Raw genomic sequence first — 24,279 nt, forward strand, 5'->3', positions numbered from 1 at the left:
CAGTACAATTCAACCCTAGCTGCAGAATTCAAGGATAATCTCTAACCACTAAACAAACTTCCAAAATTAAATCCTTGCATCGCACTTCAGGTGCAGAACAAGCAAACAGGGAAATTTACAAGTAGGCCCAAAATAATGCATGTTTCCATGCAGCCCTATTGCAGTGTTGAAGGGTTTAGAAGTCACTCCCCCAGAAATGGAACTAGAACTAGGTATGGGAATTCTCTAGCCCTAGAATTTGATATCAAGTGTTAGAATCAGGAATAATCTCAGGGCCTATTGTATTAACACAGGGAAGGGAAAAGCCAAATAAGAACACTCACTAATACTGAAGGATGGGAAAAGGAGTTATTTTAAAATCAATTTTAAGTTATGCTTGAACAATAGTTCCTTCCACTACTGCCCCACTACTGTTCTGTCTTCTTTATCACGCACATCAGTGTTCAGCTGACATGACAACAGGTTGCTAACTGGCAGGTCATGCCATTCCTTATGCCTATGGCAGACTCAGAGCTGTAAAAGGTGAATGTTTTCTCTTCCTCCCTTCTCACTGATCCCCCACCTACCACCCTGAATAACAGTCCAAGAACAGTAGAGGCCGGAGGTTCAATATGCACCTAAAACTTAGGTTGACCTAGCTACATATCTCAGGAATGTGAAAAATGTCATGCCCTGAGCACCACAGTTAGGTCAACTTAACCTCCAGTGTAGATGCGACTAGGTCAATGGAAGGATTCTTCTGTCAATCTAGCTACTGCCTCACAGTGAGGTGGGTTAAGTACATTGATGTAGGAAATGTCTACACTATGGCGCTACAGCAGCACAACTGCAGCAGCTGTAGTGCAGATATACCCTTAATCTATGTCACTGCTGCTCACAGCAGTTCACAGTAGCAGAGTGAAGTGGGCCAAAGTAATGTCATTTTCACTATGCTATAAGGCAGGGACCAGCAGCAACAGTAGGGGTGTGATCCAGGGAGAGGATGAACAAAGTAAAAAAGACACAACCTTCCTGATGCCCTTCCACTCTGGATCTCTAAGGGGGAAGACAGAACACCTCATCCTTCTCTCTCCCGGAGCCAGACAGAAAATTAAACTCAGTATATAATCAGATTTTCCTAGCCACGCACAACATGAAACACATCAAATTAGGGGCCAATGCCATGAAGAGAATGACAACACTGGGGATGTTGGGTTTGGGTTTCTCATTAGGACACCACTCCTTGACGTTGTTGATGGAGGGGGAGTGGTATTTTCATATTACTCTCTATCACATTTAGTTCTGTGGCTAGTATTTGGCAAACTTCTGAAATCACAAGAATGGCTCTTTACATCTTCAGTGCATTACAAACCTTAATATATTTGCCAAACAAAATGAAATTAAAGAAGCTATTTTTTGTTGACACAAAACAGCAAAGTACACGGTTCTACAGTATCTGCATGCAATTTCAGTGTAGTATGATTGAGGCACAAACCCAAGCCCACACTGGCACCAAAATAAAGTTCAGCTTTATCCCAACAAAGCAAATTATCTCATTTTCTAATCTCATGAAATACAAATGATTTGTCAATTACCTATACAAATCAGGGAAGCTGAAATTGCAAGGAATGGGAATTCAAGTTCACAGCCTAATACTGTATTGTAAAGACAATCATTTCAATTTAACCTATCAGATTGCTTGTAATACAGATTCTAATATAATACCTATTTCATTTATTTCCAAAAGAGTGTAGTGCAACCTGGCTTACTTAAAGGGTTAAATGCAGGAAGCTTAAGGAAAATGTAATTCCAGTCTTCCAATATGTAAAAAAGTATATGCATACAAACATTTTCATAACTCTCTCTCCATCAAGGGTAATATGATCCTGGACTTCCGAACAAACTATATGACTTTTGTACCAAGCTCCCAGCAGACCGTTTACTCATTGATGCTTGCCCCAAGAGAAATTCTTACCTGTTGCTTCAATGTATTCAATACATCGCTCGATAAAGATGGGAATAGGCTTTTCTGGAGTCACTACAGTGGACAAAGGCACCCCAAAATAATTACTTTCCCACGGAGTCTTTGTGATGGACGGCCGAGGCTTTGGCTTTGGTTTCTGTAGAAGAGAATGTCCTTGAATTAATAACAAGAAAAATACCACAAAATACATAGGATTATAAACTCTAGGACCCTGAGAGGTGAGAGGGTCACGCCCAAGCCCAAATATCTATGGGTTGCAATTAAACAGCCCCATAAGCTTGAGCCCCGTGAGTCCTAGTCAGCTGGCATAGGCCAGCAATGGTATCTAATTGCAGTGTATACATACCCTAAACCACTTGGAAACTTCCGCTAGTTCAGACTGTGGCTGCCCATTTGTTTAGTGTTGTTCTGCGTACGTAGCACATTACATCTGTGCTCTAGAACTGCACAGGCTTCCAACCAGTTTCTAGATACAGTCAAACTACTAGTTCCCATCTTTATCGTTTGGGCTATAGTTATCTATGAAACTATCTCCATTCTTTGAGTGATGCTGCAATAGTTGAGATCAACAGGGCTATCTGAGTTTATTGTCCATAGATTTATAGATCAGTGGACCACAGGAAGGGCACTCTCAATGAAAAGCCCTTTATCCATCGGAATTTTTTCCATCCCTGTCAATTTTTTGTCATCCCCCTGCCCCCCTCCCCCCACACACATTTATTCAGTCTTTTTCTTAAGCACGTGGATTGAGAAAGGATGGTTTTGGTTGAGTGAAGAAGCTCCCTGCAACTTATTTTGGGCATTATGTGAATGTAATTGTTTTTGAAATGCTTGTACAGCTAAAGAATAAAAGTTGGCTAGTCAAACACTTTTCAATAGGTAAGCTGGCTAGTCACACACTTTTCAATAGGTACTGATTCATAAAATAAGCATTAACATTCTCTCCAGATGAGGTAGATGGTAGGAGATCTAGCAGAAGACACAGATGTTGAAGTGTTGGACAATATCAATCAGTGGTGGCTCAATTTCCATACAGTTTCTAGTTTGGACAAAAAATAACTTATGAGAGCAGGTGTCCAGATTTATTTTGAGCCCTGGTGAGCTGATTATTCTTACTCAAACTCCTGACCTGCAATGTCATAGAACTGTAATTCTAGAAGCCTAATAACTGTATATGGCTGCATGAACAAACCTCCCTAGAGAGCACTGCTATCCAGATGCTGGGCCATGTGACTCCAAGAAACACACACACACACACCCCATTGTCTATATCCCCACCCCACTGGAACAGATCACTTCCTGTTTAGTCTGTGTTTCTATAAAACTTCCTCCTGCATAGCAGTGGTGACACACATGGACACATCAGAACAATACTGAGTTTGCAATAATGAGAGAAACGTTTATTTTTGTGCAACAGGCACAGCATCTTGTTTGTGCCAATAAAAGCAAACAGCAAATTTAGAACAGGTATCACGTGACAAATTTTGTAGCAAAAAAGTGGTGAAAAAAGGAATGAAAACCTTGTCAATGCTTAAAGCTAAACCCACACAACAATTGTAATGTAACCTACTACATGTACCTCTGTGTGCTGGTCCTGTGTACAGAAAGTGAGGAAAAGTGAGCAGATCAGTACAGGGAGACACTTATTTCCACCTTTCTAATATACGTACTTTACAGTTCTCAATCCTAATGTCAATTCCTTGCCACGCCTACTATGTCTGATGTGCAGTTTGTCACATGCTCCTGTGCTCTGTGCAATAAATCAACAGGTGAAAAAGAAACACTGCCCTCTCACATTTGGCTCCAAGATGAGATGAAAAACCTTGGGAGGTTGTCTAAAATAATGCAGCCATACTCTAGCTCAGAGATCTACTGAAAAATGTCAACGTACAATTGCCAAGACAACAAAATCCTCATCTTTCCCAAAGAACCCTATGAAGTATGGTACACTATGCTTGGACCGAGCTAACAAACAAGAGAGACCTCTTCAATGCAGAAGAAGTTTGCAATCGGTGTTTCAATCAGAGATCCAATAGTGAGACGACAGGAAGTTGTAATTGGGAAAGCTTTCAAATTGTACATCATTTTAATCACCTATAGCAGGGGTTCTCAACCTTTTTCTTTTCAGGGTACCCCCAACATGCTGTAAAAACTCCATGGCCCACCTGTGCCAAAATTGTTTTTCTGCATATAAAAGCCAGGGACAGCATTAGGGGGTAGGAAACAAGGCAATTCCCTGGTGCCCCATGCCACAGGTGGTCCTGTGAAACTAAGTTGCTCAGGCTTCGGCTTCAGCCCCGGGTGGCGGAACTTGGAGCCCTGGGCTTCAGCCCCAGGTGGTGGGGGCTTCAGCTTTCTGCCCTGGGCCCCAGCTGGTCTAATGCCAGCCCTGCTTGGCGGACGCCCTGAAACCTGCTTGCAGGCCCCTGTGGGCCCTGGGCCCTCACTGAGCACCACTGATCTATAGCACAGCAGGATGATGGAGGAATACAAATACTAGAACTATGAATCTCTCTTCCTTCCTCAGAAGTAGTAGCCGGATAAACCATAAAGGGGAAAGGAACTGCTGATAAACATTTACAAGAAGCAAATTCTGATGATATAGCAGATTTCTAAAGAAGTTTGTGAGGGTATGTCTTCACTAGCAATGTTAAACCCGGCAGTGTAGTCGCAGCACCAGAGCTGGGAGAGAGCTCTCCCAGCGCTGTTAAAAAAACCATTTCCACGAGGGGAGTAGTACCAGCACTCCCAGCTGGTGCACAGTCCACACTGCCACTTTACAGCACTGAAACTTGCAGCACTCAGGGGTGTGTTTTTTCACATCCCTGAGAAAGAAAGTTGCAGCGCTGTAAAGTGGCAGTGTAGACAAGACCTTAGACTCAGCCGAAAGGCACCAGAATGCTTGGTAACCTGTAGCTCTATCTCTAGCCTCCTGTGACTAGATGCAGTGTGCACCAAAGTCAGGGCATCAAGGAAATTTGAGGCTACAACATATGTAGAAACCCTTCTAGAACTTCAGGCAATAAAAGCGTTACTGTGTAAATTTCAGCTGGAAACATCATCCTTTGGTGCCACCTGCCAGATGTCTAATGGACAGTCCTCTGCCCTTAGCTGGGCATGTGTCACTCATTAGGGAACCATTAAAAGGGTTAGAAAGCAGCAGCTGGCACTCAGCAAGAAGAAAGCAACACCATCCCAACATCCATCTTCATTTACAGCCACTAATTCTCAGTTAGCAAATCAGACTGAAAGCCTCTACAAAAGAGATAAATTAAGTCTTTAGAAAGACAGATGCATGTCAGTGCTACCTATTTTTAAGAATTCACTAAAAAAAAAACCCACCAAGAATTGTACTTACAAAAAAGCATGTCCAGTTCATACAATAGAACTGCCTGCCCCACACATCTCCTGCTCAGAGAGAATATAATTGTTTGGTCTTTAAAAGGGTAAGGACTCTTCACAGCACTTCAGGCACGCTGACAGTTTCTATAAAAACAGCAGGTGTCTTGGCTGGGTCTCAGCATTAAGAACCTTGCCAGAAACAAAGGCCTGCATACAGGGATATTTATAATTTATGCCTGCATTGCTATGTAGGAGACTCACTTGGAATCTGCTCCAGGTCTAACTTTTTGGCTGACAGAGACCAGGAAAGGGTGGGAGACAAGGAATAAAGCAGCAGCAATGACAATACTCTTGCTTTCCAAGGAAGGGCTCGAGAACCCACTTATGAGCACCTAATGAAGCAGCACATTCTTCAGTGTTCTTCCCCTCTCAAAACAGAGGCTCTGGAAGTTGCCAGACCAGGTAAAGTAACAATGGCTTTAGTGTGAGAGAAAGTGGAAAGCAGACAAAGGACCAAGAACTAGAAGTGGGTAACTGCCGAAAAGCTTCAAAGTTTATGCTTTGTACTCCCTATTATAATGAAGCAATTATATCATGATCCTGCTGGGAGTTCTCCACACAGACTTAAAAGCATAGCTGTCTTTATTTTAAAAATATTTAATCGTCTGTAAAATGGGGATAATATTTAGCTATCTCAGAGGTGTGAGGATGGATTAATTAATGGCTGTGCAGAACACAAAAACACAAAGTGCTGAATAAATGCTAATGTATTATGCTTTGGACAACAGTATAGTACATAGCTGACAAAATGGTATATGAGGTTGTGTTTGTTTTTCAAAAAAGCAATAAAGCAGAGTCTGGTAGCTGTTCAGAGAACAGAGTTACCTTGAGAGCCAGAACTATTTGGATCTTTGCATTCTTGAAGTAGCTCATAGGTCTGTTGGAACTTGGCAAAAAATAGTGTTTTTTTCAACTGAGCTGAACTGCAAGGGCACACCCACTGCCTGTTGAAGGATTTGATCAGATTGCACAGAGTGATACACTGACACAATGGCATCACTTTGGTGGCCAGAATATGGAGAGAATTCTAACAGCAGCCCAGAGCAGCCTGATGGTTAAGGGAAAAGCTGCCCATTCTCCCTGTAACAAAGGGGAATGATGGTTAAGTGCCAAGAAGCATCACATAGATGATGGCATCTCTGCATCTAAACCACAACAGGCAAAACTTCAGGCAATTCACTTGGACAAGACTTACGTTCTGGGATGAGGTTTTAGGTATTTAATTACTAGACAAGATTAAAGGCGAAAGAAAACGGATAAAAATGTAAATGAGGACTGAACGGGGGGTAAGCAATGACTACAAGTATGCTGGCAGCTTTTTTCAACTTACAATCACAACTTGTCAAGTGGTCACAAGCAGAGCTACCTTTTCCCACTAGACATCTGGGAGGAACTGATGCTGGAATCTGGTTACCGGTACCACTCTCCAGTGCTGATATGCTTTACCTGACACACCAAATGAGAAGAAAATTGGCACCCTGCAATCCTAATCAATGTAGGCATTCTTCAAGTGTGGGCAAACGGGGCTACTCAACTCCACATATGCCAGCCTGAAACTGAAAGAGGAGTAAAAAGCATAGTAATATTTTCTTACTAAGCAAAAAAGTCAGTGGCCATGTTTTTGTTATATGTTTGTACACGTCTAGCACACTGGGATTTCTAGGCACTACAATAATACAACTAATAAATAACTGTATTTTTTAAAGTGAATTTAATGCTGGTGAAAGGTGTCAGATTGGTAATATTGGAGACTGATGTTTTCTACTTACAGTACAGACAGCATTAACATAAGCTGACTCCCGTGAATGTCTCAAACCTGAGCTGAATAAACTATTTCTAGGATTCAGAAAGATTGTTCAGCTTCAGTGTGTCATTCAATTATTCGTTTCCAATGAGACTGCCAATTTGCAGGCCAATTAGTGACAACAGTGATGATGATTTGTGAAATATGGATACACATCCTTGTTTGGGGCTGGACCAAAAGTCCATTTGTTTGTTTCATATGGACCACTGAAGCTGGAATATGCTAAATTTCCTATCATCCTGTTCTGGATTCAAACCAGTAACCTAGAGGTGAAAAGCATCATAATCCATTGTTAACATAAGAACGGCCGTACCGGGTCAGACCTAGCCCAGTCTAGCCCAGGTCCATCTAGGTCCAAAGGTCCATCTAGCCCAGTATCCTGTCTACCGACAGTGGCCAATGCCAGGTGCCCCAGAGGGAGTGAACCTAACAGGCAATGATCAAGTGATCTCTCTTCTGCCATCCATCTCCATTCTCTGACAAACAGAGGCTAGGGACACCATTCCTTACCCATCCTGGCTAATAGCCATTTATGGACTTCACCACTCTGAATTTATCCAGTTCTCTTTTAAATGCTGTTATAGTCCTAGCCTTCACAACCTCCTCAGGTACGGAGTTCCACAAGTTCACTGTGTTAAAGTTAAAGATAGAGTTAAAGTTCTGTTGCATTTAAACATGGGTTCTCAAACTGGGGGTCGGGACCCCTCAGGGGAATTGCGGAGTTATTACATGGGGGGTCACGAGCTGTCAGCCTCCACCCCAAACCCCGCTTTGCATCCAGCATTTATAATGGTGTTAAATATATAAAAAGGTGTTTTTAAGTTATACGGGGGGGTTCGCACTCAGAGGCTTGCTTTGGGAAAGGGGTCACCAGGACAAAAGTTTAAGAACCACTGCATTAAAACAAGGTAGCTAGAACTAAATTACATCATCTCTTACCAACTGTGATCAGACCAAGTACTGAATCAGCTACAGAAAGCTTGCAGACTATGGAAGATGCTAAGAAAGAAGAAATTTATCATGAAAATCAAAGTGACTGAAAGGCTAGTAGAAGCCCACACTGGACATGTTACTCTGACAGTTGGCCTCATGAAGGTGCAGACGCTGTAAGCTTTAAGCTTTAAGTAATTATATTAGGCATATTGTCTCCAAGGCCACTGCGAACACATATGAAAAGATAGAATTGAAATGGTATGATTAAGCCCCTTGTGATACCTGGAGCTTGGATTTCATGAACCAACTGTTTTCTCCCACATACCTGGAGGGATCTTTGCCTTTTACAGGAACAAGCAGATAACACTGAACAGAGTGAGGAAGGCTACTAACTAAAAAGCTGGCAGGACAAAACAGGAATATGTTAAAACAACACAAAACTTGCAGAACCAATTAAAATGCCAAGCACAATTTGCCTCTTACCAAACCTGAAATTCTAAAAGCTGCTGAACACTCTCCTCTATCCATCCCTGTCTTGGATTTAGTCCTAGTGTATATTTTGCTCTATTATATCATTTGAGTCTTAAAAATAAAGTTAACTTTCTGACCAGAGCTCAAATTTTAAACTTGAGGGAGAAAATTCATTTCTTAGCCCAAAGAAATGAGCAAAATCTGCCTTGCAACAAACTCTAGTATCAGATGAGTCACTAAAAAAAGATTAGAGGGAATTGGATCCTTTTATTAGCAGCTTGATCTTTGAAGACGGAGGTCATAATGCCTTAACTGAAGTCTTCCTATTTTCGATTTACCAGATTCAATCAGTTCTTCAGGGATAGCTAATGTATTTTGCAACATCGCTATACAGATCTTTCAGCAGATTAGAAAATGTGGAGTATTAACCTTCATTTTACATCTATACAAAGCAGTAAGTGTTACTATGTTTGTTTTAAGACCAGGAAAACAAAATAACTAGCTTTGTGACCTTGGGCAAGCCATAACCTCTGTGCCTAATTTACACCATCTGTAAAAGGAGAATAATATAGTTACTAACTGCATAAACAATGGACTAGAGAACCACAAGAAAGCATGCCTTACAGAGAGATTTAATAAGGTTTAGCTAGCTTATTGAGAAAGCTAAGAGGCACCTATGTCATGTTCGATAAGCACTTCCATAGTCAGTTAATATCTGAGTAGAAGGCTCTTTAGACAAGCAAAGGCATACCAAGAACTAATGGCTGAAAGTTGAGGCTAGATAAATCCAAACCCGAAAATGAGGCACAATTAAAAAAAAAACCCACACCACAGAGTCGTTAGCCACTGGAACAACTTACCACTGGATGCAGGAAGCACAGGATGAAATTCTATGGTATGTGTTATGCGAGAGGTCAGACTAGATGAACACAATGGGCCCTTCTACCCATAAAAATCTATCCACATACCTGCTACATCCACCAAGTGTATCTATCTAATGCAGATGAGCTTACCTCAGGAAAATAACTGCCAGAATACAGCCTTTATCTGACAAAGAATGAGTTCAACGGACTGATGAGTTGAGGTAAGTTTTTATTTTGACTCAAAGAATCAGAGCACTGACTGGTGCCTGCTCATGAATTACTCAGGGTAACATGCTATTACAGCTTAAAACTTTAAATTTAATGGGTAAGTTTCTAAAAAAGGGATACCAGAAGGATATTTTTACTCCATTATTTATTCCCTCTGAGAAGCTTGAAAGATTATTTGTCATTATTATAAAAAATATTAATTTTGCCATTTTCTATTTGGCAAATATTTGAGGTTCTCTCCCTGTGTTTCCAATGGAGCTTGAAATTAACAAAGCCTTTCAATTTACTTGTTTGTGCATCAACATCAAGAGCTAGTAATTATGTTTGGCAATTAACTTGTGCTCCCTCTGCTGGCTCTGAAATAGCCAAGCACAAAACATTTTTTTAATCCAGGTATTCCATAAGCAATGGGTTTTGGAGGAGACTTCCCCTGTCCTGTGATCTTTTAGTTAAAAAATACTTCAAATTTTCATCTGTGATCGATTTTTACAGCACTTATCACACAATATTTAAGCACTGAGTTCTGCACCTAAATTACTAAAATGTGTCCCTTTAAACCAATGCACAGTTTAGCAGGTCTATGGATATACGCTTTTCCTACAGAAAGGAGCTCTCTGTATCAGCACTTCTCATGCACCTCAGAGATTGTTCCCACCCAGGTAAGACTCTCACCTTATAGGTCAAGAATTGTTGTTGTTCACCTCCTCTTTAATTAAAACTTGGTTTCCAGTCAGAGGTCTGCATGCCATTGAGGGTCTTAGAATAGAGAATATAGTTTTCTAAAAATAGGCTTTTTCTTATTCTAATTTAATTCCCAACGGTGTTAAGCTCTGACAGATTTTTTTAAGAGATTCTATTTTTATAATTCAAAGCAAGCGCACAATACAAAAAGGTTTAAAAATTGCAAAAACCTCTCCACTTCAAAACGATTCCTCAGACTGTACAAGACTTCTACCAATTCAGCTCTCCTTTGTTTTTCAGGAACAGCACTCCAATGCCAATGAAAAGAAGTATACCACCCTACCCTGCTTGCCAAGGGACAGCTGCTGCAAGTATGAAATCACCACTGTTTTGCAAAGCAGTAGCAACATTGTTTAAGAAGACAAGAGTTTAAGGATGAAAGAATGAGAATACCCTTCCATTTAGTAGCTATTATTATTGTTCATTGTAAGGAACAATCTTCTACAGCGCAAGTTGGCAAAACCTGTGTGAAAAGCTCAATTTGAAGCAAGGAACAGCACTAACCTTACATAATCACTGAAGAATAGCCTTCTCAATAATTTCACGTTAAAGAAACAAAACTGTAGTCCAGTTGGTGAGAGAGGGTGTTTACAATGCAAACCACTATAGTTCCTTACAACAAAAATATTTTTTTTCCATGCTGTAAGATTACACACGGTTCAAATTTCATACCATTCAACTTGTCTGTCAAAATTCACCATCTTTTGAATGGCAGGGAAATCTGAGTGTTCACCACCTGCTGTTTATTCATAATTCACACAACTCTCCAAATGCAAATATGAAAATTTGGGATGGGGGGGAAATTCTCTTATTTCAGGACTAACTCCACATTTTCCATCCTTACAGAATAAGGAACACATAGGTAGGCAGCAAGTAAGACATATACTTTCTCACTCAAAGAAGAGCATCCGACTCATCTTAAAGATGAGGTACTATTGGCAAGGCCATACAAGCAAGGCTGTGCATCTGGATTTCCAAAGGAATATTGGGAGAACGGTTTCTCTAGCTCACCAGTGTTTTCTGAAAATAAATTGCACAGCTCCTCTGATGAACTCTCTTTAAAACACACTGGGGGGAGGGAGAGGGCGGTGACGAAGAGACTTTCAGTAGCATTGCCCTCATGCGCAGTCCTGAAATGTACACACTTCATTTTGAAATCAAGCAGATATAGCAGACAACAGGCTGATTTCAAAATAGCTCAGAAAGAATGAAATGAAATCATGACAAACACACCCAGGTATGACTACCATGGTAGATGCATTAGCAATGCAATTAAGATATTTCATTTACATCTGCAGTGAAACCATTACCTGGTATGTAAATTTCATAGCTTCACAGCAACTAGCAAATTAGCTGAGAAGTCAGAGAATTTCCTGCCCTTTCCCACATTAGCATTCTGCACACAGTGCTCTGTTGCTAGACCTCTTGACGTGGGCGGTGGGAAATACCAACTCTTAGATACACACAGTGGACTTTAATCACTTATGCTTACACTACTCCTTCAAATCGGCATTTTAAATACATGGTCTCTGGGCCTCTATTCTTCCCCTCCCTCCACATACATGCCCTCGAAAGATACTCCACCATTTATTTACAGGCATTTTTATACCATAGTATTCAAGGGCCTATTGATTTATGGCACAATACCAGATCTGGACCACGCTTGTATTTAATTTTTCTCAAAGATGCAGGTCAATCAACTGAAAACTGATTAAAACTGATCATTGCATGTTCACCAGTGGCGGATTACTGATTTTGCCACCCCTAGGCCCTGAAATAATTGCCCTGCCCCTGGCCCCGCCCTCACCACCCTTTCGCCACCCCCATTCCAACCCCTTCCCCAAAGTCCCGCCCCAACTCCACCCCCTCCCTGCCCCTATTGGATCCCTTCCCCAAATCCCCGCCCCAGCCCCACCTCTTCCCCCAGCGCACCGCGTTCTCCCTCCTCCCTCCCTTCCCCACAAAACAGCTGTTTCGCGGCGCAAGCGCTGGGAGGGAGGGGAGAGAAACAGGACGCGGCGGCACGCTCGCAGAGGAGGCGAGCTGGAGCAGGGGAGCTTCTCCGTGGGTGCTCAAATTTGCCGCCCCTTCAAATTTGTCGGCCTAGGCAATAATACGCCGCTGATGTTCACTGGCAACATTCCTGGGACGAGGAAGTTTAAGTCTGAGAAATTTTAATTGCAGATTTGTCCCTAAGGTGTTCCAGACTCTAAAAAAGTAATCCACTGCTTTCTGCTGTGCTTATAAAGTTCTGTGCTTTTTACACTGACTGTACAGGCATTTGTTTTAATAGGATATCATCCTGCCAATGTTAAACCCGTACAGCTGAAATGCACAGACAAAAGTCTCAGCTCCTGGGTACATTATCCTACATGTCTAATTAGGAAATGATACGTTACTCATGAATTATGAGGAAAGTGGAAGCCTGAAGAAGGAAGATAAAGGGTTAAGTCTCAATTTTGGGATCTACATATTATTAAAGTAGCAATTTAGCTTTATAGGATACATTTCTATCTTTGTATGCAGTATTGTTGTAGCCATGTCAGTCCCAGGATATTAGAGAGACAAAGTAGGGGAGGTAATATCTTTAATTGAACCAACCAGCTCTTCCTCGGGTCTGGGAAAGGTACTCAGAGTGTCACAGCTAAATACAAGGTCGAACAGATAGCGTAGCATAAGCAGTTGACACATATTCTAAGGGCCCATTCAAGGTGAAGTGACCCTTTAACATCCCTATAGTCACAGGACAAAAGGGGGAGTTAGTGGATTACAGATTGTTGTAAAAAGACATAAATCCGGTGTCAATATTAAGACCATGATTTTTTGCGTCTTGCAAAGTTATAAATTTAAGCGCCCAGGCTTGACTTTTGAAAGTATTGTGCAGGTTTCCTTTGAGGATGAGGACTGATGGTGATCAGTCTATAACTGACCTTTGTGGAAAAAAAAGAGCAACTCTCTGTAAACTCAAAAGCTTGTCTCTTACCAACAGAAGGTGGTCCAATAAAAGATATTACCTCATCCACCTTGTCTCTGATTATGATTAAGGCATTTTAGGGTGTGTTGTCCCAGATTAAATTAAGTTTGTTTTTTTCATATTTCTTACCTATCATAGCATTACTACACTGCAGAGCTAAGGCTGTTTAGATGCCTTAATTATGCATTTCTTTCTTTAACATGGTTTTGATTTCTTTTAAATATTACCTTAATTCTAATCTCTTGGGTTTACAATACTTTATTTTTGGATATTTACAACAGCATTACAACATTTCTTACCCTTAAATTACCGATACGTACTATAAATCTTCGCCTCTTAATGTAGTTTGCATTTCCGGGAATTTCCTTTGTTTTAAAATTTAAATCATCATACACAAACACTAAAAAAGAAGCCTAAAGAGAATTCTACCATGCAAGATTTCTATTTATTTCAAGATATGTAATATCAACCTTACTTGTTTTTGTTTTAATTTTGACTTTTAAAGATTCATAGGTATATGAAAACAGTGCAATGTAGCCAGAGTTCACTAGCCAGTGGATATGGGTTTAACAACAGCTTTGCATAACACAAAGCTCCCAAAGTGTTCTGCTGAATCTATCCCTTAATCTGCAATGTCCTTTTTGGTTTAGAAGGCTGCGTTGCCGAGATCAGTGCTGTGTAAAGGGAGAACAAGTCGAGAGCCCCATCCGTAAATCCCAACGTGTCTGTGCTTCCCCTGCACTCTCGCCTCAGTTCATCAGTACTTCCTGAATGCACAGTGGAGTTGAGAAAGCAGTGCATGGGTAGCCTTACAAACTCTGATGGCTCCAGCTAGTATGCCACCATGGAATCTTTAAAGGGAAGTGCTGGTTGGACCACAATCTACTGATGAGAACTCCTGACTAGAGTCCACGGAGCCTCAAATCGATAAGTTATTATATGAAATAGAACTGCTGGACAAAAATCAGCTATGGAGGAAGGGTGGCAATCGGTTGAGTAATCTAACATCACAATGGCCCCATTTACAGTTACCCGAGCCCGTCTGTAATCTGTATCATAACAGATACAACTGTTAATAACTTATCTTAATTACAATTTAATTTCTTCAAATATAGCCTATGTCCATGATTTCAATTAATTTTAACTACATGGGAAGTTTCAAGTGTGTTATTTCATTGTTAAGATCATTTGAAACAAAGATGACTTACAGATGTTAAATTTCTTAATGGACTCAAATTAACTAACTGTAGCTCAAAATTAATCAATGGATTTACTTGTAAATTCTCAGAAAATTAATAGTGTACTCAGAGTTAGCACTGCTAGCTTGGGGAAGATATTGCAAAATTGGAATCATGCTTGATGGGGGGGGGAGAACAGGGACACAGGCAAGGCTCTGCGGCATCAGAGGTGGGAAGGGGGACACGGGTAAACGCTCTGCGGCGTCAGAGCTGGAAGCAGAACACTGGGGAACAGACTATCGGTGTATAGAGATAAGCCCGACTGGCGTGAAGGGCTTTGGAATATGCTTGCTTAGAAACTAACCCGAATAAACATCGCATTGTCTGCGCTTCGGACTTCTGGTCTTTTGCTGCTTGCTGTCTGCACGACAAGAACCAGGAAAGTGGGAGGGTGAAGGAAAAGCCCTCTAATTCATTTTACTTACAAATCAAAGCAGTTGAAATTCTACATTAAGTGCAAACTGGAACTCAGCCTTAACTATTGAGTTGCAACAAGCACCTCTGTAACAAAAAAAACCCTATAACTGCATATAAAAGATTACAAAATCGGTTACAGCACCATTCACCTCATAGGAACACAATGCCTTTCCAAAATATGCAAAAGTTTGTGGGTTTCAGCCAAATTCCTAGTAGACAGGTATCTACGTAAACCTCTGTCACAAGTGAGATGGTTTCAGACTCAAAAGGAGAGCACAGAAGACACAACTCCACTAATGCCCTCACAGGTAACCCCCTCCATACCAGGGTTGGGGTAAAGTGGACATACAAGGCTATGTGGCACTCTTATCAACAGAACAGGTAGAACTGAAATAATTGAAAATATTTGTTTCCAATGCTGACAATTAAATACCTTACCACAAACAAGGTACTTCAGAAAATCCCACCTTAAGTTCCTTTTGAATAAGGTAGTTTTTAATATGTCGATTTAATATCTAGCCATAGGGCCATTTCAAGAAACCTGTGCTCCAGCAAGTCAGAAGTCCTGTTTATTGTCTAATTCAGTAAAGGAATTGGGCAATTTTGCAGATTGGTTTCAACTGAATAGGGCAGTGGTTCTCAAATTTTTGTACTGGTGACACCTTTTCACACAGCAAGCCTCTGAGTGTGACCCCTCCCCCTTATAAATTAAAAACACTTTTTTATATATTTAACACCATTATAAATGCTGAAGGCAAAGCGGAGTTTGGGTTGGAGGCTGACAGCTTGTGACTCCCCATGGAATAACCTCATGACCCCGAGGGGTTCCAACCCCCAGTTTGAGAACCCCTGGAATTGGTGTACAGCCATGATGCTTCCGTGATATTTTCTATTAGTAGATTCAAGAACTCTGAAGTATTAGTTTCCCAGTCTCTCAACTTCCTGCTAATTTGCCTGAGACATACAGCAAAACAAAATCAAAGACATCGTTCCTGGGGCAATGGAGAACTTCACTCACTACTCGATACTCCCAACATCCCCTGCCTATATGGATAAAAATATGGGGGAGGAATTTTGACTGCCAAAAACATGACAGCTGGTGGAAACGAGATCAATGTTCACTGCCAAAGGAGTTTGGCACCAAACACTGTGACTCTCGGTCTCTCAATAGGGAGAAGAGTAAATCTGATTGCAATGACTGCACCTAGTGTTGTCAGTATAACAGAGATAAGTAAAGCACCTTAGACTATTTTTTAAAAAAGGAATGCTGAAGAATCATTCCTACAGCATCTACTTGCCTAGTCTAGATACCCACAGTTCTAGGGTCTCTCTGGGTTCAATCTTCCTCTGCATTTGTTTATTCTCCCGTTTCAGGTTCTGAGCCACAGAGGGGTTCCTTCTTGATTTTAGCTAAGTGTACTTTGTGACACATTCAAAGCTGCTCCATAATAATTTATGACTGTTTGAGTGTATTGATTTACTGCAACAGGAGACTGTCTGAAAAAACTGGCAGGATGGGAAAGAATTGCTCAAGATAAGCCATCTCTTCGCAAACACTTGAGGGTGGTAAAGGAACAATGCCAGGACTATTATCTTTGAAGATTTTGCCTCTTCTTCAGCTAACCTACAAAACTAGTATCAATCAGGACAGGAAAAGGCCTGAGAACACATGAGATCAAAAGAACTCTGGCAGGTTTAAAAAGGAATTCTCTCTCAGGAGGCAAGTAGTTGTTCAGGGAAACCCAACTGGGACGACACCCCATTAAGGGTGTCTGAAGAAGCTAGGAGGCTTAAGTTACTGTCAGGGAACGGTATGCATTTAGCTAAGCTAGACATGCATGCAGCCTGTTTTAAAATCCTTTTTGTCTAAATGTTCTGGTCTTAATGTTAAAATAAACAATGACTTGTTTCTATGAAGGCTGTCTAATCACTGTATGCCATTGGTCACAGACTCCCAAAATGAAGAACCACAGGTTACCCGAATTCAGTCAGACCTGCTGGGTAAGAATGCTGGATACAAAGGATACTGTAGCCTAGGGCCCAGTCTAAGAGTAGAAGAATTGCAGAATTCCACCCTAGGATAGGTAAAGGAATGAGACTTGACACCTGAAGGGGTTCACTGAAAGAGAACAGAAGGGGAAAAACAGGTGCAGCTAGCTCTAACCATGACATATACTATACTAATATAAATGTATTTGCACAAAATTGTTGGCAATGTATCAAAATATAGTAGTTTCATGTTAACTTCTCGTTACTATATATGTTAAGCTCGTCAGCATTCCTTTTTAGTGAAGAAAGATACTGATAAAACTATTTTTTTTTTTTACACAGTAGCAATGTTAATCTCAAAGCATTCATGCGGTATCTCAAGATTGTAGGATTATATCCATGGATAAGGATACTTTCAGGTATGACGACAAATGGACAGAGGAGGGAGTTAGAATTTCATTTTTTATTCCCGTATGACTAAATTAAGTTAAAAACAAGGCTGTAAAAGTTGCTAGCAATGTACTTTTAAGGACTCAATTTTGACACCAATTGTTATGTAGTCACCAAAGCCTCCTGCCTCCTTTTCATGCATAGTAAAATCTATTGTTGCCATTTACTCTCTATATAAAGATGTATTCAAGCCAAAGATTACATCTTGCATCACTATTGATTCTGTACTCTTTGGCATTTCCCACAGTAAGTTCAAGGAGAAGGACCACCATGCAACATAACATATAACAAGATGTTCATCCCTTCTCTTTACAGGGGTGCCCACAACAATCCCCACACTCTTGGGAAAAGTGGGCCTCTGGTACCCAAGCTCTGAATCTTCAGATCAGTCAATTATACACCCCCAAACCTCCAAAACTACACACAGGGTGAGGAAAGCACCAAGAAACAGCATGCTCTGAGCTAGCTCGGTTTTAAGCGGACAAAAATAACTACTGGGCAGCTGGGGCCACTCACCTCTCTACACCCTCAGAAATCTACATGAGAACAAGCTATGTGGGGGGAGGGTTAAGGTGAAAAATGGTTCCAAGTGACACTGCTCTCAAAGATTCGGGGGCCAGGGAGGAGAGGGGGGCACACTTATGCCAAGAACGATACGGAATAAGTATGGGCAATCGTGTTAGACAACCACTTTCGCTACAGTAAAACAAACATGTTAGGTGTTCTTTGGCACAGCATCAGTCTTACTGTTAAACAATTTCTTGCTTCAATTACATTAGATTGTAATATTCAACTTAAAGAAGTAATCCAAGAGTATTCTGCAAGAAACTTTATTACGGCTAAATAAAACAATACTTAATAGAAATAATATTTTTTTACTTAGCTGCAATACAAGGATCTCTCTACACAAGAGAGATGTTCCTTGGTGGTGAACTATTTACTATCATCCTTCCTTCCTTCCCCTCTGCTACCTTCTCCCCCGCTCCCGTGCCCAGTTCACAGAGATCTAGTCAGAAATTAAGAACGTGTAGGGGAAATTAAAAAATATATGAAGTATACAAATGACTGTAAAAGAGTCATTCTGAGCCCAGTTTTTAATGCTCATACTAATTGGGTTGTCTAATCTGTGAGGTTGATGCCAGTTAAGTCAACAGTTCCCCAACTACGCTGTTCTTAGAAAGTGTATTCTTTTTTTTTCATGGAGGAAAGAGACTTCTACAATCCAAGGTATATTTTAAGTCTCAAACTCTAAAGCCATAAATTAGCAGCTTACCTTTGTTGTCCTTCTCAAGCTTCGTAAAATGTTCCTTCTCCTTGGATCTTCTCCATCTGCACTTTCATACGGAATAACAACATTATCCCCCTTATATCCTTGGGATGTCTGGTCTTCTTCTTTCTTCCTAATGGGCCCCAACTCATCATCGCTTCCTACACTGAAACTGGTTCTGTAACTGGCAAATCTCCCAAGTCTTGCACATCTTGTCCGATACAACACAGGTTTACTAACAACAGACACCTTTCGACCACGTTCCAGAGAGCTTGTGTCCATTTCACTGTCTGAACCATTACCACTGCCATTAGACTGAGTTTTGTTAATATTACGAATGGTGATGATTTTGCCTTGGGTGCTGTCATGAGGCACAGAGTATATATTTTCCTCCTCATTCCTCGGTTTGACCACAGCATCCATAGGTTCTGCATAATCAGAAGGGTCAAAACTATCCGGAGGCAGCCAACTACTAGATGACACAGACTTCCTCTGTCCATCTCTATGCCCTTGTTCCAAATAAGACAGATCCCCCTTTGTAATGTCAAAGTGTACAGGGGGCTTTGGTTTCACTGGAGGAGGTACTTTGTTGTTCAGCTTGCTTTCGAAAGTGCTCATAACAGAAAAGACAGACAGACCATCATTCCCCTCCAGCAGTTCCATTGAAAGTTTAGAATGATCTTTGGGCAAAGTGGGCATGGATGGGTCCTCTCTAAATGGGCTGTAAGATGGTGGCTCCGTGTCTTCTTCTGAATCCTGAAGGTTTGAATTACAATGAGGTGAGCCAGCCCGAGGTGAATTAAACACTTCTTCCGTCGTGCTGCATGCTTCAGCAGCATTATCATACATATGAGTGGCTTCAATTATATTTTTTTTCTCCACCACATCTTTAAAGAATGAGTGAAAGATCTCAAGTTTGTGTTGAGGTGGGCTACAGGGTATTGTCGTAAACTTTCCATCAATTTCTTGGGCAATCTCCTGTCCCTCAGTCAGCTGTTCTCGACTTAAGTCATTGTCTAGAATGTCTATTGAGCCATCTGTGAGTGCCACAATTTGAATGGGGATAATATCCTGCACTTCACAAAGAAAGGCACGTAACATAGCCAAGGATGCCTTACGTTTTGCTGAAAAAACCACAATGTACCCATGGACTAACCGGCTTTTCCTAATGCTGAATGAGGAATGGTATGAAAGGATGGACAGTTCTATCCGTCTTTTGTGTGGTCCTATTGGTAGTTCAAGTAGAACTGAGTTACTACTGCCACACTGGGAAGGTCTGCAGGTTTGGGACTGAAGGATAGGTAGAAGGATGTCATCTGCATTAAAAGGATCTCCACACAACAAACACATAACAATTCGAAGGTCAACATCTGCTAAATCTTTGATGCTAGATGTAGAACTTACAAGATTTAAGTTACGCTTCGAGTCCAGTAATCCTTTCAAAACTTGACTGATTTGCTTTTCATTAATGTTACGTCCATATCCAATTCCAGCAGAAGCGGGGTCAAGAAAGACACACTGTAGTTTACTGGCAATCTGTTGACCTTGTTGTATTAAGCTATGCAGCGTTTCTCCACTGGTGTCCCCTCTCTTGTTAACCAGTATTAGTGTCAGAGGAAGATGAACCAAGTGATTGTCCCTTCTGCCAAGGGTGGACTCTCTACTCTTTTCAATACTTTCCACAACGTAAGATAGAGATTCCTTCGAATTATAAAGGCAGAGACAACCGTGTGGCTGAAATGTTGGTGTCTGAAAAGAATTAACAGGAAGTCGGACATTACCCTCAATTGGTCTCAAGGAAAGTTCATACATTTTACCATCTATCACATACTTGTCATCATTTGTACACAGAGCTCGAATCTCATTTGCCAGTTCACGTGCAAGACCATCTTTGCCAAGAATAACTAGATTGATCCTATCTATATTGGAATCAGAAAGCAAGTTTTTCTGATTGCGCTCAGATTGTCTTATAAACCTGGAACTGATCAATTGCTCGATTTTAGAGTCTATACAAACTGGGCAGCTAGGACAAGTTTCCTTAGTTGGGTGATACACAAAATGGATGTGCTTCAAAATAAGGGCGTCTCGCTCAGCTTGCAGCTTTTGTAAAGCTTTAAATCTTTGCTCTTCGCCTAAAACCTCTTGAATGACACCCATTTTCTCTTTGCTAGGTTTAGCATCAAGCTCCAGCTCATAAAACAATTCTGAATATTCCAGAAGCAGTTCCTGAAACTCCTCCTTTGCCTTTTCTATAATTTGTTTTTGGTGTTTGCAGTAGATATCCACATAGACAGATTCCTCCAGCCATATGTAAAATTCCTCATTCATAATAAAACTACGAGCCTCTTCCCATGGTTTTCCAGGTGTTATGAAAGGGGAAGTCTCCAGATTTTCTTTGAAAGCCCTTCTCATTTCTGCTCTTTTCTTCTCATTTCTCAGCTTTTCTAAGTGAGCTTCATAAAGTTGCTCTGCAGGCAGAGTCTCCATCAGGTCAAAAGGAATGCATTCATTTTCCATGTTGTCTATATGGCTAGTAGCATCCCAAGGGGTCTCATCAAGAACAACAAACCATTTTAAGAAATCTGGCTTAGTCTCCAATAACTTCTCTACTTTTATGCAGCTCAGGTGATCTATTTCATCCAGATTAGGAATAAGAGCATCAAATGCTAGAGGAAGAGCAGCAAGATACATCTTTCTTCTGCGCTCTATATGCTCCTGCTTGAGGCGATGGATATGTTGTAGGAACAGCTTCTTGGCTTTCTGTGTTCCTTCCAAATACACGTAGTCCAGATATTCTGGAGAGGACTGCATCTTTCGGCTGACATTTGACCATGTTTCATTATGGTTTTTGACAATGCGGCTAACCAGCCATTCATACTTATCTTTTGAAGCAGCTATCTGTTGGCTCTGCTGTTTCAAAGCTTCAAAGTAGGGGATAATTTTAGTCTTCCCCCTACTTTTATCAATTAGCTGCACTAAAGTGCTGAAAGCCAGGTCAACGTTCACATTGGATCTAGCAGATGTCTCCACAACCTGGAGGTTCTTTTTGCTTAAGGCAAAAGTATGTGCATCTCTAATGTACCGCTCCACTCCTTCATCACACTTCGTCAGGACCACCACAATGGGCTTTTTTGTTTTTGCTAGTTGATTGTAAAGATTTGAAATAAACTTAAGTTGATCATCAAAGTTCCTGTTCATACCTCTACTAACATCGATGCAGAGAAGAAAGCCATCAATCAGTAACTTTCCATCTGGCATTTGTTTTTGTTCAAAGTCCTGTTCCAGCCCTAGCTGATCAGTGCAAAAGTACATGAGCTTTTCAGCTGATGCAAGTTTGGTTGCAGCCGCCCTTTTGATATAGGGCTGCAGGGCCGTGCTACGATGTGGCTGAAAAGTCTGGTCATCAATAAATTCAGTCTGTTCCACAATATGCATTTTACAGTCCACGCAATCCTCCAGGGGACGCACAACTTCCCCCCAGTACAGAAAGTGATCATTATTGACAACCCTTCCTCCAAAGTCACTGGTGCTGAGAACTGAAGTGTGGTCCAAATGAAAGTCATCTGCACTAGGCCGCACAAACCGATTGCAGAGGCAAGACTTCCCAATGCCACACTGCCCCTTCTCCTTCTCCGTCCCAGACAATCCCACCACATTAATGTTGTAGGTGGGAATACGAACATCTTGCTTTCTTGCCATCATCATCATCCACACATCCTGCCACAGTCAACTGCTTCCGAGAGGATTAGTATTTCCAGTACTCTGTGCAATTTCAAAGCTTGCTGGAGGAGGGGTGACAGTTATCAATCCAGGCGGACTGCCAGGGCAATGAAGTTTGCTGTTCCCATACCGTATGCACCAGCAGCAGCTCAGTTCTCACTGAGTCTCATAAGTGGGTAGCCTGCATTTCCCCCTAGGAAAAAGAAAAAGAATAATCAGTATTACAGCTCTGAAATTATAGTACGACTAGAACTGAACTCAAGAAAGACTCTGTCAGTACAGTTTAATATATTGCATTTAATCACAAACACAAATGGCAACTAGTTGTAAACTGTTCCTTAAAATATTTTATCAATGCAGTGTCTCAGTCTTATAATTCTGACTTTCACATTCATTTGTCATCTCCCAGAAGTCCCACTGCTTAGCTGTATATGTTTGGTCACCCAAACAAATGGGAATACTAGGCCTGGAGAGGTACTCTGACCATGCTACCACCTCAACTACGGTTTTGTAATCAGTTAGAAGGAGATCACCTCAGCCAGTTACAAGTTACAGTTCAGTTTGTGTCCGGGGAACAATTTTTCTTTCATCACATTTATGTTTGTGTATCTGCACCTGCCATGCGCCTAAATCAAGTCTGTAACAGTGCACTAGACGGTTCTCCTTCTGGTCTCAACTGGGATTTAAGTGCCTGGAGAACATGCACAAAGATAAGCATAAGAGGCAACCACATCAGCTGGCAGGAGGGAAGACCACCCAAACCAGGTATACAGACACAGGTGAGGGTCCTGCTCCCAGTTCAAAAAGCTGTGCCAGACTGATTACAGGATAACATGTGACAGCCTAGGCCTCTGGCAAGGACAAAACATTTAACTTCCATGGTTACTAACCACGTGCTATCCTAGCCACGATGGACACCACTTACCCAGCCATCATTATAACTGCCATCTCTTGTGGTGTGTGGGCACAAACCACAAGTCAGCCATGTCACTAAAGGTTACAAACTCAGTTAAAAGTTGTAGTTTGCACAGGTCCTTAGGGTGAGGGCTGGAGAAGGGAGCAACCCACCCTAGAAAGGCTGGGAGCAAATACTCCGCAGGAAAAATGAGTCAGCCTGACAGAGACTTGAAGGGGAGAAATAAGAGTCAGTTCTGGAGACAGGAGAAAGCCCATCCACCCCCAAAGGAAGGGGGGAGGGGAGGAGAGGAGAGGAAAAGAGACAAAACGCTGCATATGTATTCCTGTTTAACATATTGAAAATAATTCCTCGAGCAGCAGAATGTAAAGTCTTCTGTTTGCCTTCCAGCTAAGATCAAGTATGGTACTAGTTTAATATCTGATATGTCTTCTACCAGGAGGATTATCTCCTGCACTTGCAGGGGAACAGACTCAATCTAATAGGATCATAGTAGTTCAGAGAGTGAAAAGATCTAAGTAACCCCCATAAAAAGGAATATAATTTCCATATACTTAACCATATATACTAAACCTTATATACTAAACCAAGGAAGTCCTCTTAAACTAATGCCTAATGAAGGAATGGTTCCAATTATACTATTTTTCAATATGGTGATATGTTTAAATAGCAGAAGTGGGAGAGGGGAGTTGCTTAAAAAGAAAATCTCAGAATGATGTTGATGTGGTAAGCTTTTTAAAATGAGACAGAAAAATTAACTGGTATACTGGTAACACTGTTGATCTTCATTGTAACTCTGTCTGTTGCTAAGCATTGAATATGCAGCAAGTATAAAGTATTTTCTTTGCTCTGATGTCTGGATAATGCAGTTTTACAAGTTCTTCAGTTGGACTGAATTACAAA

The 24,279-nt window shown here is 41.2% G+C and overlaps 1 protein-coding gene across 1 annotated transcript in view; it reads right to left on the minus strand.

Annotated features, from left to right (window-relative positions):
- ARHGAP35 (Rho GTPase activating protein 35) overlaps window positions 1–24,279 on the minus strand; it is a 105,885-nt gene that overhangs the window by 51,450 nt on the left and 30,156 nt on the right. Inside the window, exons 2-3 of the mRNA XM_044988680.1 lie at window positions 18,747–22,653; window positions 1,955–2,099 (exon numbers count right to left, since the gene is read on the minus strand). Coding sequence (XP_044844615.1) covers window positions 1,955–2,099; window positions 18,747–22,448 — 3,847 coding nt within the window. The 5' untranslated portion in view covers window positions 22,449–22,653. The remainder of the gene's footprint in view (window positions 1–1,954; window positions 2,100–18,746; window positions 22,654–24,279) is intronic.

Source organism: Mauremys mutica, chromosome 15 (genome assembly GCF_020497125.1).
Source record: "Mauremys mutica isolate MM-2020 ecotype Southern chromosome 15, ASM2049712v1, whole genome shotgun sequence".
Lineage (NCBI taxonomy): Eukaryota > Metazoa > Chordata > Testudines > Geoemydidae > Mauremys > Mauremys mutica.